The sequence below is a fragment of the Labrus bergylta genome, chromosome 8 (assembly GCF_963930695.1).
Source record: "Labrus bergylta chromosome 8, fLabBer1.1, whole genome shotgun sequence".
Taxonomy (NCBI): domain Eukaryota; kingdom Metazoa; phylum Chordata; class Actinopteri; order Labriformes; family Labridae; genus Labrus; species Labrus bergylta.
In genome coordinates, this window is record NC_089202.1 from 3,574,794 (window position 1) to 3,596,953 (window position 22,160).

General features: G+C 41.3%; 1 protein-coding gene across 1 annotated transcript in view; it reads right to left on the reverse strand.

The window, feature by feature from the left end:
* The window catches only part of LOC109984324 (zinc finger protein 236), a 65,308-nt gene extending 43,515 nt beyond the window's left edge, over positions 1–21,793 (reverse strand). Inside the window, exons 1-14 of the mRNA XM_020634431.3 lie at positions 21,705–21,793; positions 19,768–19,901; positions 16,272–16,436; positions 15,967–16,145; positions 13,964–14,094; positions 12,111–12,283; positions 7,303–7,425; positions 6,387–6,560; positions 5,361–5,541; positions 4,772–5,044; positions 3,782–3,985; positions 3,447–3,570; positions 1,603–1,863; positions 407–639 (exon numbers count right to left, since the gene is read on the reverse strand). Coding sequence (XP_020490087.1) covers positions 407–639; positions 1,603–1,863; positions 3,447–3,570; positions 3,782–3,985; positions 4,772–5,044; positions 5,361–5,541; positions 6,387–6,560; positions 7,303–7,425; positions 12,111–12,283; positions 13,964–14,094; positions 15,967–16,145; positions 16,272–16,436; positions 19,768–19,901; positions 21,705–21,756 — 2,407 coding nt within the window. The 5' untranslated portion in view covers positions 21,757–21,793. The remainder of the gene's footprint in view (positions 1–406; positions 640–1,602; positions 1,864–3,446; positions 3,571–3,781; positions 3,986–4,771; positions 5,045–5,360; positions 5,542–6,386; positions 6,561–7,302; positions 7,426–12,110; positions 12,284–13,963; positions 14,095–15,966; positions 16,146–16,271; positions 16,437–19,767; positions 19,902–21,704) is intronic.
* Positions 21,794–22,160: the final 367 nt, after the last annotated feature.

Consider the following 22,160-nt stretch of genomic DNA (forward strand, 5'->3'; position numbering starts at 1 on the left):
GACAACATGAGCTACATTTTAAACTGACACTCAAGTTGGTGTGCTTCTGTGCGAGCCCCTTAGGATCCATTATAAAAAATGTAAGAGCTGAGAGATCAATGAAGGTTGACATTCTAGTCTCTGAGGTAAAAGATGGCCACATCCTGGACTTCGAGTGATGACAATGGTTGCAAAGTGCAAAAGCTCAGCTGGAGGTCGTGTATTTAGCCGTATATTTGAATACCAAGAGAGAGTACGGGTACTTCACAGAGATACACATGATGAAGCAGCCTGAGGGGTTCAAGAGGCTTTCTTTTTTATTTCAATCTTTTCTCACAACAGGAAAAATAATTGACTTGAGCTTGCACCCTGTGAGTCTGTTAAGTCCCAGGATGTGCCACCCCTCTTAGCCCCGCCCCCTGCTTACCTTCTGCTTGTACGAGGTTTTGGTCAGTCAGAGGTGCTTCCAGTGTCACTTGTTGAGTTCCATTCACGACCTCCGCCTGGCCCAGTCCAAGCATGCTTTGCTGCTCTGCAGAGGAATCAGGCGGTTGTTGGAGAGAGTCTCCCTCTATTTCCACCTGCATGTCATGTGCCACAGGGCCCCCTCCTAAGGGGTCATCTGTGGACTGGGGTTGCAGCTGCTGGGCCAGTTCATACCTGGGACGAGACGAACAGAACTTAAATATCTAATAGTGATTGATGCAGTTATGTATGTTACTGTGTGTAATTGGAACTGGTTTGTATGGGGAAAAGGAATACATTTTTGATGGATCCAAACCCCTCTCAATTTTTGATGTTATTCCGACTAAAACTGGACTTCAAAAATACATGTAAGTCTGAGTGGACTCGTTTTTTAAAGTCCAATTTCTCAACACACCTAGATAATGCAGTTTGGGGTCGATACATTCTTGCATGTATACACCTCAATATGCCTGAAACTGGCCTCGGTGTTTTGCACATACTCCACAGTTCCTTCACTGGGAACTGACCCACAAGTTTGAACAGCTGAAATGCTTAAGAGGAAACATGGGAAAAAAAACAAGATGAGTGCTCAAGTGAGAATCACCCGTCTTTGCACAAAAAGGAGACAAAGGTTATGTTGCATCAGCTGAAGGAGTTAAAAAGTAAATGGGGCGATGGTGGCGCAGTGGTTGGTGCGCTCCATTTATGGAGGCTGTGGTCCTTCAAGTGGGCGGCCCAGGTTCAAGTCCAGCCTGTGGCTCCTTTCCCGCATGTCATTCTCCACTCTCTCTCTCCCTGATTTCAAGCTCTATCCACTGTCCTGTCTCTCCATTAAAGGACCAAAAAGCCCAAAAATAAACCTTAAAAAAAATATATATATATTCAAGTAAATGGATGTAAAGAAAACAGTTTGGCGCTTGCTATCTTGTTTGTCGCTTGTGAGGTATGTGACATAATAGGTCAAGTGGAAGAAAGTTCAATGGTAAGCAGTTGAAAGGGGGCATATCGCCTCCTACTGTAGCGGAGTTGGCCATACAACCGTCAATAATTAGATTTTCTCCGGTGCTTGAATCTTGTTCTAATCAAGCCAAAGCAGCCATAATAATCATCGCTCCACTTGACTGTGCAATTAAACGTTATGATCAACAAATCACGAACCTGTGTGTCTTCATGTGCTTCCTGCAGTTGGGCGACGACTTGAAGGTCTTCTGACAGTAGGGGCACATGTAAGGTCTCAGGTCACTGTGGGTGGTCATGTGACGTCGCAGGCTGCCGCTGGTAGTGAACGTGGTGTCACACATCAGGCACTTGTACGCCTTAAGGCCCGAGTGGGTCCTGATGTGAGCCTTGAGGACTCCCGAGGAGGCAAAGCCCCGACTGCACTGCAAACACTTGTAGGGCCTTTCTCCTGTATGAGACCTGGGAGGGTACAACAGAGGCAAGTGGGGTATAAATCTGCAATTCAGCATTTAGAAGTAGGACACATGGAACAGAAGCATTACATTAAAATACATGTATTCAGCTTATTGTGATGTTTCGATTATGAATTATATAAAAGTGACTGGAAGGTCATAGATCATGGCAAAAGAGCGTCTGATTTGGGTCATCAGTCAAAAGTCAAAGTTATCTTTATTGTCCCCACTGGCAAATTTGTTTTCAGCCGGAAAACAATCCACCTGACATTAGGTGCATAAATACATAAAACATGCAACATGAAAGCCCAGCAGAGATGCTCCAGTATTTGTGCACCTTTAATATTATACAGTATATACACATTTATTACTCAGTCAATTTCAATCAAATTCCCTGAAAACATATAATGTGTTAAAATTCTAGGTTCAGTGGAACTCTCACTGTCACATGGCTCTACTAATGGAGATGCAAGTTATTATACACCTGCCATCGCTGATGAGGAACAGCAAGCTGCAGCAGTGCAGAGAGACTGTAAACGTTTCAGCTCCTTTATTAAGATTTCTAATAAAATAGCCTTCTTCAAGTGAAGTTGACTCAAATGCTCGAGGTTGGACATGAAGCCAGGTTTAGGATGTTGTAAGTTTAGCACCACAGTGCTGTTAATTTGATGTAATGGTACATCTTTCCAAATTAACTGTAAAAGCAGGATTTGCAATAATTAGAAAAGATTCGGGTGATTTCTTGATTTGAGCGTTCATGTAGGGCCGAAAATTGAGGAGTGTTTTTCACGATAGATGCTGGACATCATCCAGGTGCTTCTCCTCATACCCATCTGCTCACAACCACTCTTTCTCCTCCCTCTCTCACGTTCATTTCCTTTCACCTCCCCTGGCACTTTCTAAACATACCTCAACACATCCATTTCTGTTAATTGTCTTGTTTTCACATGCTTTGCTCTCTCCTGTCATTAACCTGCTGACTGTCTGACGTTCATCTTAAGTTTTAGGGTTATACTTAAAAACATTTTCTATCTATAATTTGGGACATAATACTCCTCGTTAGAGCTTGCTTCTTCAATTTGAGTTGATTTTAAGATTGTCTGGATCACTTTTACAGCATTTCATGGAGAGGCACCTGGCTTTAATGCTGAATTTCCCTGCTTTCTCTGACAGGGCCATTACAGCTGTTCCTGAATCCCAGCTCAAGACTAAACGGAGGTGAGCTTTTCCTCCAGCCAGGATTTATTAGCTCTGATATTCTCTCCTTGAAGTTCTGAGGCGTGTAGATTACAAGTTCCGCGGTTAACCTGGTGATGAAGCTTATTTGATGGCTTTGAGTTGACAGGTATATCACTTTGTATTCAGTGTGGTTGTCAATCTGTTACAATGTATTTATTAGAGCATGAAGCATCTGACTTCTGAATTTTTATTTTGGCATAAACTTTTTTTTTTGTCACACTCAATTGGATGTAAATGAAAAAAATTTTATCAGCTACCACAAGATAAAATAAAAAATAAAAATGTCTTGGCCCTCAAAAAGTCGTATTGCAGAAACTCCTACAGCTCATGTTGCTGAACAAGACGCTTTACCTGACATGTTGTTTCAGATGGCTCGATTTCTTGTAGGCTTTACTACAGAACTGGCACTTGTACGGCCGGTCATTTCCCACCACCTCCAGGTACTGTTGTAACGCCAAGCGAGGGTTCTGGAAGCCTGTTGAGTAAGCAGCATTAAGGTCATGGTTTTCCAGGTGAAAACATGTTTTCATTTTGTGCAGACATGCAGCACATACGGTGAAAAGTCAGTAAAAAAAAGTGATGAACAAAAAAATTCTGCTTTAACTAAAAATAAATATCATCAAATGGTGAATACAGATTCAACATGTGGATAGACGTGGGCCTGTCGACACGTGGCCTGCTCTTACCGTAATCAGTGATGAGGATGGGTTCCTGCAGGGGGATATCAGGCAGAGGTAGGTTACTCTTGGACACTTTGGCTTTGTTAGTTTTTCGGGGGAACTTGTGCTTCTTCTGCTGTAAGCTTTTGAAGTGAGAAGCAATGTGTGTTTTTCTGTGGCCTGATGTACGGAAGATCTTTTCACAATGAGGGCAGGGGAAAGGACGGACACCTAGAAAGAGAGGGAAAAGAACAACACTTTAGGAGGGATCAGCATTTAGAGAATAAGTCAGATTCTGACATTTTGCTTTGATACAAATATCAAACGTTTTTTTTTTAGTAATTGCTAGAAATGATATTGAAATGTATAAATTGACTCTCCCCGAGGGGATCTGAATAAATAAAACTCGCACATAAACCAAAACTGTAAACAAGCTCAAACTTTTTAATTAAATGTCTGTCAACAAAACATTTACAAAGCCTTTCATATATTTTTCTTTGACACCAAATTAAAAAATAAGGAAAAAAGAGCATTAGCAAGACATGGATAAGAACACATTTTTTGAAAAGCCTTAGCTGAGAGTTAACACATAACACAGACGGTGACATTACAGTCAGAGACCAAACCAGCGTGCATATACACATGATAATAAGCCTTTTTGTGTTTATCTTCATGCTGACATTTCATACCCAGGGGATGAATTCATGTTCTCTCACTTGGAAGCACAGAACACTATGATGGCAAACAGGAGTGCACAGAGGCAATATGTACACAGGTATAGTGTTTGTAATTTGCTGTATAATTTGTGGTGACATACAGCTGAACATTAGATGATAGTGAAAGCATCACACTGAAAGCATATACAAGGGTCCTTTACATTATGTGCATACTGATTATGTTGGCATAAGGTTATGTTAGGTTTAACAGGTGTGTGGTGCAAAGTGAGGAATAAGCTTATAAATAGAAAAAAAAGGTGCATTCTTTTGGTTTTTAAATTAACTTAACCCTGCTTCTCACCTGTATGCAGTCGCATGTGGACCTTCATGCTTCCAGAAGTGGAGAAGCACTTGAGACAGCACTGGCACTCAAAGGCCTTGATGCCCGTGTGCGTCTTCATGTGTGCTGTGAGGGTGCTCTTGACAGCGAAAGCTCTAAAGCACTGTTTGCACTTGAAAGGCTTCTCGTGCGTGTGGATGCGGATGTGGCGGACGAGATCGCTGGGCTTCTTGAACTCCTTGGAGCAGTACGGGCAGCCATGCCAGCGAACACCGTTCTCCTCCCTGATGGAGCCTGGAAAGGAAATTAAGGGTGAAGCAGCTGTACAGGGTTTCAAAATTAAAGTTGAGGGTGCATTAGAAAATAAAAACTACAAATCCCACTGCTGCATCCAACAAAGTGCTCTGTGGATGGAAAGTATAGCAGCAACTCTATCTGTTATCAAAAGACGTATACACCATCATTTAATTACACAAATGCAAATTAGTCAAGCAAATCTATTTACTGTATTTTAATCAGGTATCTGAATTGTAATTTTTGTTTTTCTTCCTTCTCTAACATGGTTAACGTTGAATGTTTACCCCAGAAAGAGAAGTTTATGTTTTTAAACCTGGCATTTGAATAGGTTTCTTGAAGATGCTCCTTTTCTTCTCTCGGAGCGGTCTCTCTGGAGCTTGTACTCTCTTGATTTCCACAGCGGCGCCCTCCTCAGTGGTCTGGTTCTGTGACTCTCTGGATTTTGCGTCGCTCTGTGGTTGGACCACGCTCAGCCCGCTGTTCTCCAGCGCTTGCTAAGAAACAAAAACGAAAATCTTCTCAATCTCCACAGCTTCCAAGTTGCCTTTATGAACAATATAATTCAATTCTAGAAATACAAGTCAATTGTTATAACGGTATGTTTTCAACATAAATAAAAAATACATCATGTAAAGGTATTATAATATGATACACAGTTTCATGTGTATCTTACACAAATGTTGCAAACACTGACAACAATTAGCAGACACAATAAAACTATTGGCCAAAACAAAAGCCTGTGAACATCCCTCTATGCTGTAGAGCGGTCGCTGCATTAAATTGGGTTGTACTCATTCATAAAGCTTCATGGTCCAAATTCAATAATGTATCGTCACTTTTCCCCTGGTTGGATACGTTTTCATCACTATTCAGTCAAATAAAGGAAGAGACTTGACAGAGCTCGAGTTCAAATAAACATCGATCCAGAGCCTTTGTGGAGAAGTTTCTACCAGTCTCGCCCTCATTAAAATATCCCTCATGTGAGTCCTCCAATCACCAAGAAGAACATTTCCACTTAAATGGTTCCACTTACTTCTTGAGCTGCAAACTGACAGGTGCTGATGTGTGTGTAAGTGGAATACTGCAGCTGTGTGTGTGTGCTGCTATGCCTAATTGCTGCCAGCTCACTGGGAGAAAATGTTAAAAAGTTTTTTGCTCATCCTCATATCTTCAACACCGTGTGTCACACTGAGAGGTCGGAGCAGAGAAGGAGCGCTACCTCGTGATGCTTCGAGGTTTAAGGTATGTAGTTCCCAGCAGATCTGCAGGGTCCTGAATACCTCTGAGTTTTGATCTGACAATCCAATTGATTTAGTGAGAGTGAATGGCCTTCACTAACCTGCAGGATGTCCTGGTTAATTGCAGTTTCCAAGACCATAGCAGGCTCTGGAGGTTGCGGCTGGGCTGTCTCCCCGCTGACCTGCTCAGACAGCTCCAAAAGTTGCTGGATGACATCTGTCACCCCCTCGCCGCCCTCTGACCCCCCAGGAGCCTGACCCGTCGTCTCCTTCTCCTAAGGGGGGGAGAGAAAGAAAAGAAGAGGACCAAAATTGAAAAAAAATGACAAGATCAGGACATGCTGTGATCTGAAAGCGAGCTCAATTTCATCAGGGGCTTCCTGTTGTGTACAAGCAAAGCATTAGCAGAGCATTGGCATTATTAAATAAAACGTGCCTACATCTGTTTGACTCAGTGGCATTTTGATTTACCATGCATCATGTCAACAGACACTAAAACAATACAAACAGTGTTTGTGCTTAAAGGGTAACTAATAACAAATAATGCATTTAGAACGTCAATATATCAACTTGGAGAGGGAGGGGGGCGGGGCGGGGGTAAACTCCCCCACTCACTCCTTTGGCGCCATTATCAGCCACAACATGATACAATGTTTGCCCACACACACACACACACACACACACACACACACACACACACACACACACACACACACACACACACACACACACACACACACACACACACACACACACACACACACACACACACACACACACACACACACACACACACACACACACACACACACACACACACACACACACACACACAGTTTTTCAAACCGAAGGGCAGACACTCTGCACATTTCTAACACTTTGTACTTTGTACTCAAATGTCGAGATTGGGACTTGGATTGATCCATAACACTACTTAATACTCAAATAGAGAGGTTTATAGTTGAAAAAAGTGGTTTTAGGGTTTAGTTACTCTTTAAGTTATCAGGGTTCTTTTACCGGAGTACTTGAAGGCACCTCAATCACTGAGATGTGCATCTTGCTGATGTGGGCATTCAGACTGCCCAACTTCTTGAAAGAGCAGCTGCAGTCCATGCACGGGAACAGTGGTACGCCTTTTGTCTGAAAGGGAACATAAAACAAAAACACAAAAAGATGAATGGCGGCTATCATAGGGCTATGTACAGTATCTGTTTGGCTACTAAAGCTCACATCCAATGGCTCAGTCCAGTCACTGACAAGCTTCCTGAAGTGTGGTGTCCGGCTATCCAGGTATAATGTACTCGGATAGGAAAGCAGAACCATCGCCAGTGGGTGAAATCTAGCTTATACCACTGCATTGAGCCCCATTCTGTTTTGTTTGTACCTTCAAATGTGTATAGAAATACCTGAAGTGTGAGCATCATGTTTGAGTTAGAGCTGTACATAATGTTTGGCAGTTCCTCTAAGATTAAAGTTGCTATGAGACCTTGAATACTTTGTCATGTTTTTTAGAATAAAAGTCTATCAGTCTAAGTAATATGTGTCTGAAAGTGTAAAGGACAATGCTTTGTCCACCACTGAATCTGACATGGGAAAGAGGCAGTGGTGACATTTACATAGAAAACAGTGGAGTTTGTCGAATCTGCCTCAGGGGAGCTTTGAGGGGAAAGAGAACATTCAACAGCCATTGGGAAATTTGATAGGGTTTAGCAGACCTTTAGAGACCCAACTCTGTTTAAAAATGAAGAGGGAGAAACTATTCGAAAAATGAACCACTGAGAATACATCCAGAAATGAAATGACAGAGCTACTGTTGAATGGGCATCCAAAGAAAGACACGGGAAAGATCATTGCTTTTCCATTAGGGACAAACCAGTGGTGAAGTGGGGGACAAGTGTGGCTGAACAGTGATTGTTTACAGAAAAAGAGAAACTCATCAGAAAGGATGAATTTGGAGCTTGTTTTCTTAGATTGTGAGGGCATCTGAGAGGTCCAGTCAGACTGTATCACAGTCATTATGGTGGCTACAGGTACGGGTAGGCTATGTTATGGAACATGCTGTCAAGGAAAGGTGGCTGGACAATGAGAGTTTCACTTCTCATGTGGTCAAGATGTGTGTTGTCACTGTAGTGGTAATCATCCGGTGAGAGCAAGAGAGGAGACAGAGGTGAAATGGGTGTCATATGAAGAGGAGGAGGTGAGAGAGAGATTGAAGATGGAGATAGTAACAGTGAAGACAGGATCAGGACAGAAATTGGGATGTAAGAGTGTGAAGAAGGGGAACATGGCAGAAATCTAAAAGTTGAGTGGTGGGAGGTGTCGGAGGTTCAGAAGTGTTTGGTTTTGTAGCAAAGGTAATTTGGTGATAAGGGATCCATCTAAAACGGGTTATACACTTATCTCTTCTGGGTATTGAAGGTTTGCAGGTTTGTCGGCTGGCACATTAAGGAATGAAAGGTTTGGAATTGGTTGTAATGTTCTGTTTTAAAAGGGTGTTTTATTTTCTATACATACTGTATATACCACCCCTAAAATCAAAGCCCTTTTTACGCTGTTAGAACCGATGCACAGCTAAAAAGTTAATTTAATGAAATAGAAACAAGAATATGTAAGTATGGCTGCATTTGCTTTCAAAACATGTGCCTAAACACACCTTGACGTGTCAGTTGGGGAGTAACAAGCAAAATCAGTTTAAATAAGATATTGTTTAATAGATGAGATTTTTGGCTTTTTAAGCTCAAACATTTCTACAGAATTGAAGAAATTAATACTTTAAATCCAATCTCAAATATGAAACATGCAGTCAAAAGTAACGGAGCAGTGTCGGTTCATACAGTGGCCGTTGTCAACAGACTGTTGTCATAGAGACAGGACGGACGTGCAGTGCTTTTCTTCTCAGCAGACAAACGCTTCATCTGAGTGCACAGCCAGGGCTAGGTGGACACAGTGCCTTAAAGGATCCAATGAGGTCAATTATTCTTGCTTCTCTCAGATTGTATCTTTATTTAAAAGCTTTTTTGTCAGTATGTAGCTTTCATACCGGTTTCCATAAATCCACAGAAGCAGTAAAGCCGGCCCCTTATGTTGATTAGGCAGATAGCATGTTTGTGCTACAATACTGTAGAAGAACATAATCGGCAATAGAAAACATTAAGAAGCAGTTCACACCGAGCAATGAGGACACAACGGTCCACCTTGCTCGAGAAGATTTTCCTGAATATTTACTGTTGCGTTCACACATTGTCACACCTGGACTTTATGCCAAAGTTTTACTAGGGCGACAGCACTCCAACAACCCCTGTTGTTACACTCCAACAACCCCTGTTGGAGTTTGCAAATGCAGCAAGCTAACACTTAGCAAAGCAAAGTGAGCTGCATGTGAAGAAAAAGTATCAAAAGTTTCAAGAGTGCGACAGTAGGTGAAAGCACACAAGCCTTTGGAAATCTATTCAAACTTTATTTTAATTCTCAGATGCTAACTTGTATAAACCCAGTTGAATTATTTTTTCAGCTTGCACTGGCAGTTGTCAACTAGATTAGTGTGGCGCTCCATGTGCGAGCACAAAGCATCTTTTATACTTTGAGGCTTTGTTATCTTTTTGGAAAAAAAAAATCCTCCAGCGCTCTTTGTGGCATATCCACTGATGGGGGACCCGCTGCACCTCCTGTGACGGAGATCATTGTGTTGCTTTACAATCAGACTGCCAGAAAGCTGACCAGGTCCAGAGTGCATTCACACATTATTGGAAGCAGCCTTCAACAAGGAGCTATTCCCAACACTCTCTCACCACCTATTAATGGGTTTCTCTTCAGAAAAAAAAAATCTAAAAAGGACACCAATACACAAACATATTCATTATCTGGCAACACGGGCCTCACCTGGGGAGGACTTTGATGTATCAAACTCTTTCCACTTCTAAACCACCGGTTTCACAATGAGGAACTCAATGACATAGAACCGTTAGAGAGCAGAGTCCAGGCTAAATTAGGGTGGAAAGAAAATTGCATGGCTCTATAACATAAGCTGCTGTGAATTGCTTACAAAAGGTAGGAACCAAATGAGAAACAAAGAGCTGCAGTTTCATCTAGTTCCATTTCCAGCAGGACAAACAAATATTGCAGGGAGTCCGCTTGCAGTCCCAATCTGTGAACAGGAGAGTTGTGGTCATTCAGTGTGTGAGATCGGTGTGATACAGAAAGTAAAACAACCGTTGGGCTACAAACGGAATACAATGTATATATATATACAGAATTACCACAAAAAAAACAGCGTATAAAGTAGAGATAAAAATATGTGATGAACAGCAGTATGAGCTAGTCCATAATCTCAAAGCATTTAATGGTCTTTGCTCTTTTGTGGGTTTCCTTTAGTTCTCTTGCTTAACAAAGATAGGGAGCATACTAACAACATGACAACAAACACAATTTAAAAACACCAGCTATTTTACTGGAACCATTCTACATGCGACTATGTATAGGTGGGGGAGAAGGCAACAATTTCCCTTGTTAAACGAATGGTAAATGGTAAATGGACTTGTGTTTATATAGGGTTTTTCTAGTCTTCTGGCTACTCAAAGCGCTTTTAATTCCCTGACACACCAAGCAGACAGCAACGAACTAGTGATGACGAAAGCCGCCTGTGGCGTCGCCTCATGTCTTGCCCAAAAAGTTGCACTAGAACACACCACAAAGACTCCAGCCGACGGCCAACCACCACGTACTTTCTGAGCATGCCTGAGAGGAAATAACTCTCCATGCCAGGCCACGGGAGTCCGTTGTTATGATATGAGAAGACCATATTCACACCGCTGCCGCGCACCACTCGTATTATAGGTAGCCTACTCAAAAGTTGAAATCGGCGCTGGCGTTGTCAGCCCTGGGTCTTTTAGTGCGAAAAAGAAAAGAAGAGGGCGGAGGCATCAAATGGGTGAAACCGCGGATACAGCATGCTCAAGGGGCTTTCCCGAAACCTTTGTCGAGAACACAGGCTGTAAGTATTACGAGAGCTGGACATAAATGAAACCTCCCAACAGCCAATCAGAAAGATTCCTCTCACCGACGCCGACGGGGGCCGACGGGTAACGACAGAGCCCGACGGGTAACGACGGAGCCGGACTACCACAAAAACTAGGTCAACGAAAGCTCACCCGACGGTCCAACTAGGAAAGAGGGCAGACCATCTTCTCTGGTGTGTCGGGGCCGTTACACCGCAGGTCACACCTCCCCAATCACACCCTGAAGGCAGAGGCAGTTATGTAAAGTGACCATCAGTGTTAAATAATACTTTCACAAACATTCATACGCTGCTGTCAAAGCAGAGGGAGCAACCTGGGGTTAGGTATGTTTCCCAAGGACATGTCAGACATGATGCTGCAGGAACTGGGGATCTAACCAGTGACCTTCCGGTTATGAGACGACCGCCTCTACCAACTGAGCCACAGCCGCCCCACAAATGTAGTCAGTGACAAAAACATAATCTCTATTCATAAGCACTGAAAAAAAGTCAATGAGTCCTGAGGATTTAGGGAGGATGCAATGTGTCAAACTTGTCTTTTCCTTCCAGACAGAGAGAAACATTTATGATGTGCAAATTGGAGGGGTATTTTAATGTTCTTACATTTTTCCTTTTCTTCCCTCCTCCACATTTCAAGAGCACTGACAGTCAGTACATTATTTGACTCAAGTTAATACCTTCACTAAATGTCATGAATTGTTTTATTCCTCAACTCCCCAACCACACATGCATCTGCAGAGGTGTTTTCTGTACAGCGTTTCAGGCAGTAAGCATGAGTGTTTGTGGATTTCACTCAGCGCCGTGCTCTTACCTCTGAATGAACCCTCTGGACGTGGGAGTGCAGGTTCCCCTTCTGGGAGAAGGAGGCCGGGCAGAAAATGCAGAGGTGAGGTTTCTCTCCGGTGTGTCTCACCATGTGAGTCTGCAGCACCACCTTCTGGTTGAAAGCCTTCCCGCAATGTGAGCACTTGTAGGGCCTCTCACCTGGAGAGAAAGGTCAAGTCAAAGACGGGTCAAAGAGGAGACTGGAAACAAAGACCATCAGTTGGCTTGACTTGGTTTCCAAGCTTGCGTAAATAATTAGAATTTAAACTAGGAAGAAATTCTGGAGAAATCTTTAACATATCTTATTTATGATAGATATTTATAAGCAGACGAGTACATTTCAAGCACAAGATTTTACTTAAGATAAATGACTCCATACAGGGTTTATGTTTTTTGTAGAACATTTTTTTCCTCTATATTTCAGCAATGTTTGACAAAGATAATGTTTATCTTGAGTTTTTACAATCATCACATTTCTATCTGAACTTTTAGCAAGAAAAAACACAAAATGAAAAACGTTTTCTATCCATAGGACACTCAACAAAATCCACTAAGTCTCTTTTCTTTGTAATTCCTCCTGCCATATCAACAATATATAAAAAAAGAAAAACTCACAGGAATCATCAAACATGCCGCTAAAATCACCGAACACCATCCAAATCCAACTGTCAGAACTTTACATGCAAGCAGCAGAAAAGAAAAGCGGTATGCATCACTGAGGACCTTTCACATCCCCTTCATCCCTCGTTTCAACTGCTCCCCTCAGGCAGCTGTTTCAGAGTATCATTGGTTAAAAAGAAAACTATTTTATTCCCACTGCAATACACATTTTAAACAAGGCCAGATAAACACTACTTTGCACGTGTTTTCTCCTATTTATGGAACTTTTGGTGGGAATGTTTTTATGTTACTTGAGCCTCTAACCAAAGGTTATTTGCTGCCACTATGTGAAGACAATACAGTTTTTTGAATCTTGAATATATTCAAATAGCTAATGTTTTACAGATGACCTTTTAAAGTTATTATTAAAGCAGTGATTGTTTGTGTCTGAGTAGTATGACAATCCAATTGTATTCCTCGACACCTAGCCGTACTTCAAGCCCAAGTTATATGACTCAAATTAGATAGATAGAAACTTTATTAATCAATCTTGTACCCGTTCCCACTCTTCTAAACATCAGAAAGAGAGAGAGAGATAATTAAGCATTGTGTGTGTCTGTGTGTATTTGGCAGCCGAGTGTCTGTGTGTGTAGTCTTCCAAAGTGACTCTTAACCTCATCAGCTTAAGAGCTGCTTGAGATTCGAGGCACAGATGAATTGTTTCCATCCACCATTAGTCATCCAGCCAGTCAGACAAACAAATGAACATGATGTGTAAACATCATGTGGGCGGAGGCTGCTGGCTACTTTATCTGACTGAACCCAGACAGATGAACAAGCACATGCATCCACACAAAGATGTTAGAATGTTAACACTGTATGGCAACTCTGCCCACACAGGGCAGTGAGTGATGCACTGCACTAAAGGTTACAGAGAAAATGAAAGGGTAAACTGCTTGGTCGGAGGTGTCATTGATTCATTTCATAAAAGTACATTTAGTCTGGAGAGACAATTGAGAGCCTTTACTTTCACTCCAACAGGTCACTGCAGTCTGTGAGCTACAGCACCCAAACAGCAAGCTGTACAGTCCTACATAAATCTACCAGGTGGCTGTGCATTTCATCATTAATATAAAATAAATAAAAACAGGTTTGTCCAAAATTAGAAACAAAACTGTTTCATCTGAGCACAATATGTTCCAAATGCATGAAATCTGAAACCCTACACTTTTGACTTACCTGTGTGTATTCGTATGTGCCTCACAAGCTGGCTGGGCTTTTTGAAAGCCTTTCCACAGTGATGGCAGCTGTTTGAGAACCCGCTGCGGTCGATGTTCTTCTTGTAGTTTCTGGAACTAGAGTTAAGCGGCCTGTGGAGAGAAGAAAATCAAGGTTAAGAAAAAAATCACAGAGGATCATCAAAACAATGAAAAATGTTCATGTCATATACTGTAGGATTTGATCATGTTTTCTTTTTTATTTTGGTCGTGTGAAGACAAACTGTTTGTGTGAATGGAACCTCTCTAATGTACTCATTTTTTCAATTACATAATTTGGACATTGAACCTTGAAGTGTTGTCATTTGATACAAAAATAAAGATAAAAACAAGCTCCTTGTTTGATATTATATTAAATAAGAACCCGAAACCGCTTCAATTAGAATGTATAAATGTATGAAAGAGCAATTTTTACAAAACAAGTGTGAAAATAAGTTTTTAAAAAAGTGCTTATTTCTATTTAAATCAGAACAGTGCTGTTTTTTTTCCAGTATTACTTTACCTTTTTGAATTGTTGGACCTTTCTTTCAATTTTGCACCTACCCTATTTAAATTATGTTTGCAATCTGTCTCTTGATGACCCTGATGAAGGCCACAAGCCGAAAGGCGTCGGTCTAATTTGTTAATAAAGTTGATCATCTGGAGCTTTTTTTTTAACCTCTTCAAGCCTTTCACTCTTCATGCACTTTGGTAGTTGGTGAAGTTGTGCCAGAAAATCCTCTGCTTCTTTTGAACTTGAAGAATAGAAATGTTTGTGTTTACAATTCTCTTTTGTCTAAAGAGATGTACAACTAAGAGGAATTACAAGCAAGGATCTAGAGAGACGGAAACAATGTCACGGTAGCCAACAAACAGCTTCAAGTCCAATCCGTCCAAGGTGATGCCATAAAGCTCATGGGGTAAAGAATATATTTTTGTCCGTTTTAATCTATTTTTCTTGTTTTTGTTTCCTTGTTTTTTTCATCATAAACAGCTTAATCATTATCATTTCGTTGTGTGTAGAGGGCGAAGGAATTGTAGTCCCGGATGAGGGAGTTTAGGTAAGGAAGGGGCCGTTTTTGTTGCTGTTATGTAAGCGAGCAGCAGGGTTTTGAATTTGATGCGAAACTGGCAGCCAGTGGAGGGCCATGAGCGGTAGAGTGATGTGTGCTGTTTGGGGTATGCTGATGACAACTTCTGCTGCTACATTTTGAATAATCAGCAGAGGTTTGAGGTGTGAAAGCTGGAAGATGTGCCAGTGAGCAGCTGCAGTAGTCAAAACTAAGTGCAGGTGACACACTGTTTTATCTGTGACCCTAAGATATTCTGGGTTTCTATTTTTCCATTAGACCACACCTTTAATTTCATGCAGATTTAAGTTGATAAAGCATGAGAATGCAGAAGCGACATCCTCAAGAGCTGTTGCTGTTACCTTTGTTGTGCCTGGCACATTCTTTCACCTTGGTTTGAATGTACAGCCTCCCTTGGTGATAGTGTATGGATGTTTGGCACACAGCGTGGAGGACTGTTAGCCTTGTGGGGGCTTATTTTGGCTCTTGCATGCATTCAACTTGTGAGGCTGAATGAGAATGTACAAACTGTGTTCCCTGATTTCTTGAATGCCATGTTACATTTCACTGAATGGATACCTGCAGAACACATTTCTATAACCAGAAGTATAATAAAAGAATAAAACATAAAGTAATAATAAAGACTTTAACTAAAAAAAACAATCATAAAGCTCATGTTTGTGTCTCCTTAGATCTACATGGTGCAAAAACTGCACACTACTGTAATTCAGTTGGCATTAATCTTGGGAAATTATTTTTTGAATAATGTCAAACACTGACTGAGGACAGAGTCAGTGCATATATATATATATATATAACAATCACAGTTTCTTTAACTGTTAGATTGCCTCAACTTCAAGCAGTTTTGTCTGACCTGGTCGAATGCAATAAATCAGCATCTGTAGCCCTGCCTGACCTCATCTTGGCGTGACTCTTCATGTGCTCCTTGAGGTGTGCTGACGTCTTGAACTCTTTGTCGCAGGTCTTGCAGGTGTAGACCTTGACACCTGTCAGCTCTTTGCGGTGGTCCTCCAGGTGCAGAGAGAGCTGGCTCTGAAGAACGAACTCATCCCCACACTCGGCACAGATTAAATTCTGTTAGCAAAAAGTGGTAAGGATGCAAAAAAAAAAAAAAAAAAACAACAGTGAGTTTTTTTGTTTGTAACCGGTAGCCAATGCAAATCAGTGAATATTTCAAGTTGAATTGGTCAGCTGACTAACCTCCTCCTTCTCGTGGAGCATGACGTGAGATTTCAGGCTGGCAATGCGGGAGAACTTCTTGTGGCAGACAGGGCAGGTGAAGTCAGAGGTTGTGTGTGTGGATTTGTGGAGTGTGAGATTGAATTCCACATTAAATGTTTGTGGACAATGGTCACACCGATGAGGCTGCAGAGGAGAGGAGACAGAGTATTGAATTAAATAAGTGGAAATTACCTTTCACATCTCCCTCTGCACTCAGTCCATGCTGCCATCGATTCTTACTCTTGGTTGAGAGAGCCTGATTGATTGAGGTGTTACTTTATTGACATTTTGACTACATTTGTTAAGTTGAAAAGCTTTATCCTCCTACTCTTCCCCTGTTTCACTTTTTAAAAAACTGTCTCCTAGACTCCTGTCTATACTTTGCAAATAAATTGAGTTCAAAGATAATATTCCTGTCATCATTGAATCATTAAAAATATTTCACAAGGGTTAGGGTTAGGGTTGGTGTTTTCCACAGAGAGATAATACCTGGGTGGTTTGCCGCCGCCCAAGTGTATTTGCCGACATTGTTTTACTTTTGGCATTTTTTTTCATTTTAACCTGTTTAAGATCGGCGTTCACAAACGATGAACCAGTGGGCAAACACCCCTCACTCGCTATCTTGCGTCTTATAACCTGCAGCACATGACACATGCTTAGTTTGCAGCAGGTGATCAGAAAGAGATTAAAGAGAGATAGCTGTAGCTTATCAATCTGCTGATGAGAAGTATAATGTCAAAGATCAGACAGATACATGCTTAGAGAAACAGCAGTGTGTGTGTGTGTGTGTGTGTGTGTGTGTGTGTGTGTGTGTGTGTGTGTGTGTGTGTGTGTGTGTGGGGGGGGGGGGGGTATTTGAATTAAGAGAGAAAAGGTTCAGGTGAGGAGAGGGTGGTGTGTAAGTGTGTGTGCTTTGAAAATCGATACATTCACAAGAACACTGACTCATGTGGCGAGTCTTGACATTAATTGTTTTCAGTTGAGCGATGTGTTTTGGAGCATGTTTCTACGTAGGACCATAAACATGGCAGCAGAGGGAGGAAGTTACAACAGCCACTGACACTGATTCACTTCTGTTGATCAGTAAACACTGCAGCAGAGGACATTACGACTCCGATTCAACATGTACAAGAAGGATTGTTCTGTTCTGAGAGCTTTCAGGTTTTTTTTTTATAGTTTTCTCAGCTATAGTTCTGCTGTAGCAGCTGTGACTGTATGCATTTTTCCATATTGGTCTTCATCTGGGGGTCAGACTGTGTCACTGCAGCCTGACAATAGTTCCCACTGTTCAGATTTCAAAGGCAGAGTACATGTTGTGCTTGTGCACTCCACAGCTTTCCAAACATGGCAAAAAACATGTCTCACACAGTCCTGCATCGGGTCTTATTTAGAAGCTCCACCAAGAACGTTCTCATTTACATATTCTAAATTAGGGGGAGGGGGGGATCTATATCCTTATAATGAAGGTTTTAGCATTGGAAGGAACACATATACGCTGACACTGATACCGACGTATCCCTTAGTGCCAGATTGGCAAGATATTGTTGGATGACCGATATATCAGTGAGACTCCAAAGTAGTGGCACTTTTTTTCCTCTAATGTCATTGTGCAAAAAGAAGAATAGTTATTAATTAGAGATATACAGTACATGGTAAATGGACTTGAGTTTATATAGCCCTTTTCTAGTATTCTGACCCATCACAGCGCTTCATGTCACATTCACCCATTCACACCACATTCACTCACTGATGACTGAGGCTGCAATGTAAAGTGTTCATCATTATTAGCTAATTCAATTCATCAACACTAACATGGTGCAGGCGTAGCAGCGGGAGCAATTCGGGGTTCAATGCCTTCACCAAGGACACTTCGACATGTCACTGCAGGAGCTAGGGATCAAACCCAACCTACTCCCTACCACTGAGCCACAGCCACTCCAATGTGTGTTGTGTAAGAAGAAAATACCCCAAAAATGTCTGCCATGATACTGATAAAAGAATAGTCAAGAGGCTTTGGAATCAGCTGGCATGAAATTGCTGTGATTAGCAGACTAAGCTGAGACCTCTCTGCCACGTCGGACAAATAAAACGTTGGCATCTACGGCAGCTTTAACTTTCACATTGTGAATAATTATCAGAGCAGAAAATTTGAGGACAATTCCAGCTTTGATGCAAAAATCCACTATAGCTTGGCCTGTATCCAAACTGTGGCAGTGACATTTTCACCTAATATGGCAAACTAGCTACACACTACACCTGCACCGAACTCAGGTACGGATGTCAGGGGGGAGGGTTTCCACTGTTCACACAAAATGTGGAGATTTGTGATGTGCTTTGAGAACATAATCCAGAAGATGTCAACTACCTAACAGATGTAGTGTAAAGCTCTGGTAAGGCCTTAAATGGTCCCAGCTTATACCTCAGTCAGCTCTCTCAGTGTTCAAGCTGCACCCTGACACTTGTGAACTATGACCTTTTTTAGGCCATAAAAGTTCTCAATGCTGAACAATGCACTCATTGGTAAGGTTATCAGTAATAAAGATGCAATAACTCAATCAGCTGAAATACATTTTGAATGACATGCTGTCTGAAATATAATTATCATGACAATTACATTGAAGATTCAAGATGTTTTTTAAGATATCTCTACCCTAACAGTGGAACTGTAAAGAAGCCAACAAATAAGGGCCTTTCAGATAGAGCGCAGAGCAGGGGGGGAGCATGCAAATCAATGCCGCGTGTTGCTAGGTGACCTAAACGATAGTTAGGAAAGTAGATTCTGCACCAACACACTGTACAATATCTGTTCACTATTCAGTAGATGCCCTGACCTTTCTGCTGCTGAGGAGGAGGAGATGAGCAGAATTAAAGGAGAAGAGGGTGTGTGTTTAGGAAATCCTCAGGGCACAAAAGGAGAGTTTAGGCTCGTCCAGGAGCTGCAGCACTCCAACGACCACTTCACGAGCATTACACACACATGTCTGCGGCTGTTTTAAACACACCTGGTAGGCCCAAACCGTTGGACATTTCTTTCCAAACAAGAACTTTCTTGTAGATGTCCCAGTGGGTCTTTAAACTAGACTTCAGGAAAGTGAGACATTGTTTGTTGTGATCTGATCTACCCTCCTATTGGACGTGCAGAGGTGACGTCTAAGAGTGATGCGCCTAAGTTGAAAATGTTTTAACTTCCACAGAGTGCACACAGACAGCAAGTTGCGCTCAGCTCAGCGGGCCGCAGAAATGCTCCTGCACAGTGCACAGAGCCCACTGCATCCTATCTGAAAGGCCCTTTACAGTGTTGAAGCATTGGGCTGCAACTGGATGCAATCGTTTGAAGTGTGGAATCACAAGAATTGTAAATAAACATGTGTTGATAATAGAGCTAGCATACTTCAATGACACTATCTGAAAAAATACAGACTGTTGCATGTTCAATGCAAAGGTCAATGCCTGACTATGATAGACTGATGCTTACCTTATCATTACTCTCGTGTTCACGTAGATGTTTCTGCAGCTGGCTCTCAGTGGTGAAGACCTGGGAGCAAATAGTGCACTTCTTGTCCCTGAGCTCTCCATCACTGAAACTTTCCGCCTTAGAGTCACTTGGATCTGCATTGAAAAGTGTAAGAGAGAAGGCTTGAATGTACCAGTTTTGCACAAGAGGCCTCTTTCATGACACAGGTGCTGAAGTCTGTAGCTTTATATTTTTAATAACTGTCTGCTTCCAAAAGACTGTTTTTATACGCCCCATCATTTATTGATCCTCTCTCCAAAATGAAACTGTGTGGTCGATTTTTTTAAGAACTAGCATACTGAAGACTAGACACTTTGGCATCAATATGAAAAATATTATTCTCAAACTATGGCCATAGATACTACATGGAGTTTTTATTATTATTATTATTATTGTATAACAGGATCCTTAGGGATCCATTTGATGCCTCAAATGAAACCTCCTTCCTGGGGTACACATGGTAGTAAAGTTGACCAGTAGCCTAAAACCCTACTAAAGTAATCTCATAGGGCTGACAATGTTAAAGTCTAATAATCAATCACATTTATTTATAAAGCACATTTAAAAACAGTAACAGCTGACCAATGTGCTGTACATGAAACAAGAGAGCAATACAGATTAAAAAACAAAACAAAAATAAAAGTAACAAGGCAAAACTCTAATAATGACAGGAGGAGATCAAAATTGAGAGATTGAGGCAGAAACTGACACCCTCTGATATCACTCTTTATTTAGTTTTTTGAAATGTGTCAGGTTAATAAACGTTTATCCTTTAAATGTTCATGTCAGATTGGAAATAATAATAGTTAATAGTTAATAAATAAATACAAATTAAAGAGCCGAACATGTGTGTGTATTAGATTTGAAAGACTTTAAATTCACCTTATCTGTCACTCAAGGTGTGTCAAAATCAAATACTATATTTTTTGTTTTACTCACTGTCACATATGAATAAATCCATCAACAGTGACGTTTAAGTTTTTATAGGAAACCTGAAATTTTAAGTGTTATTTTTTACTTTTAATAACTTTCAAAAGCCCTCTTTTTAATATTCCTTTCCCCCTTTTGTCATTGTGTGTTTGATGTATGTGTGTGAAACCCTTTGAATAGCCTTGATGCGGAAATGTGCGAGGCTATACTTAAATTTAAATCGCCTTGCCTAACATTTAACACTAATGTTCAACAGCTTGGTACCACACTACACTACCTTGGTCTGTTACGGGCTCATCGATAGAAAAATATGTGCCCGAAATCCATTTATTGAACACAGTATGAACTCCCTCTGGAGCTGATTTAGTTTAGTTGTCCAGCAGGTTCACTTATAATGTCTAGGTTTGGCCAAATATGTACAATCTTGACATTGACACAGCTAGCAATCTGAATGATTTCCGACACACATGTGAACACCTTGTTTGGATCATACCACAGCCAACTCATGCTGACCAACACAACACATCCGTGAGCAGCTGGACACCTTCACTAACAACATCTAACTCACAGCTGCAAACATTTAGCGTGTTAGCCTCGATGCTACCAGTAGCAACGTGAGCTAGTTAGCAACAACAAGCTAACAAATGAATTACAAATAAACTAATTTTAAGTGTAACGACCAAATATTGACTAACACCACACGCTACCGCGGTTCTTCTCCTCCCGGACACCAATTTAGACTGGAAGCCAATAAGAAGAGGCACCGAGATGTTATTAATATCATTCCGCCTCAATCACTCCTTCGCCGCACAAAGCAAAGCCCACCCGCAATACTATATCCGGGGACTATATACACTACATTGAAGTGTCATTATAAAAGATACAGAGCTATTTAACCGAACAATGGCGGGTTATTTGGGTAGCCCAAATTCCATATTTTTTATTAGTTGCATTTTGGTACTTGTTACCTGTGTCGTCGTTGCTTTTAACTCTCTGTTTGCGAGGCCGGCCCCGCGGCATAGTTCCAGTACTCGGGGTGGGTGTGCTGTGAACGATATGCTTTCCAAAATGGCGACTCTGTCATCTGTAGACAGCACCATGAAGACACACAGCTGCATGGAGTAGGGAGACATCTACCGTTTGAGTAATTGTACTATACAACTTCAGGCTCCACAAAAAAACAACTTTTTTCTTTAAGTGAATGATAAACGGAGCGCGCTACATTATTGTAATCAATAACTAATTAGGCCAATTTGTTATTTAAAAGTAGCCTATATCAGATTGACTGTCAAGTTAGGCTGTTGTTTTTTTTTGGCAGCCTGCTCAGGATAAAATGACTGCATTCAATGGTATATCCTCCTTAATATATAAGTGAGGAACCTGTTTGACCATACTAATCCTTCAAATATTTCAGGAAAAAATAC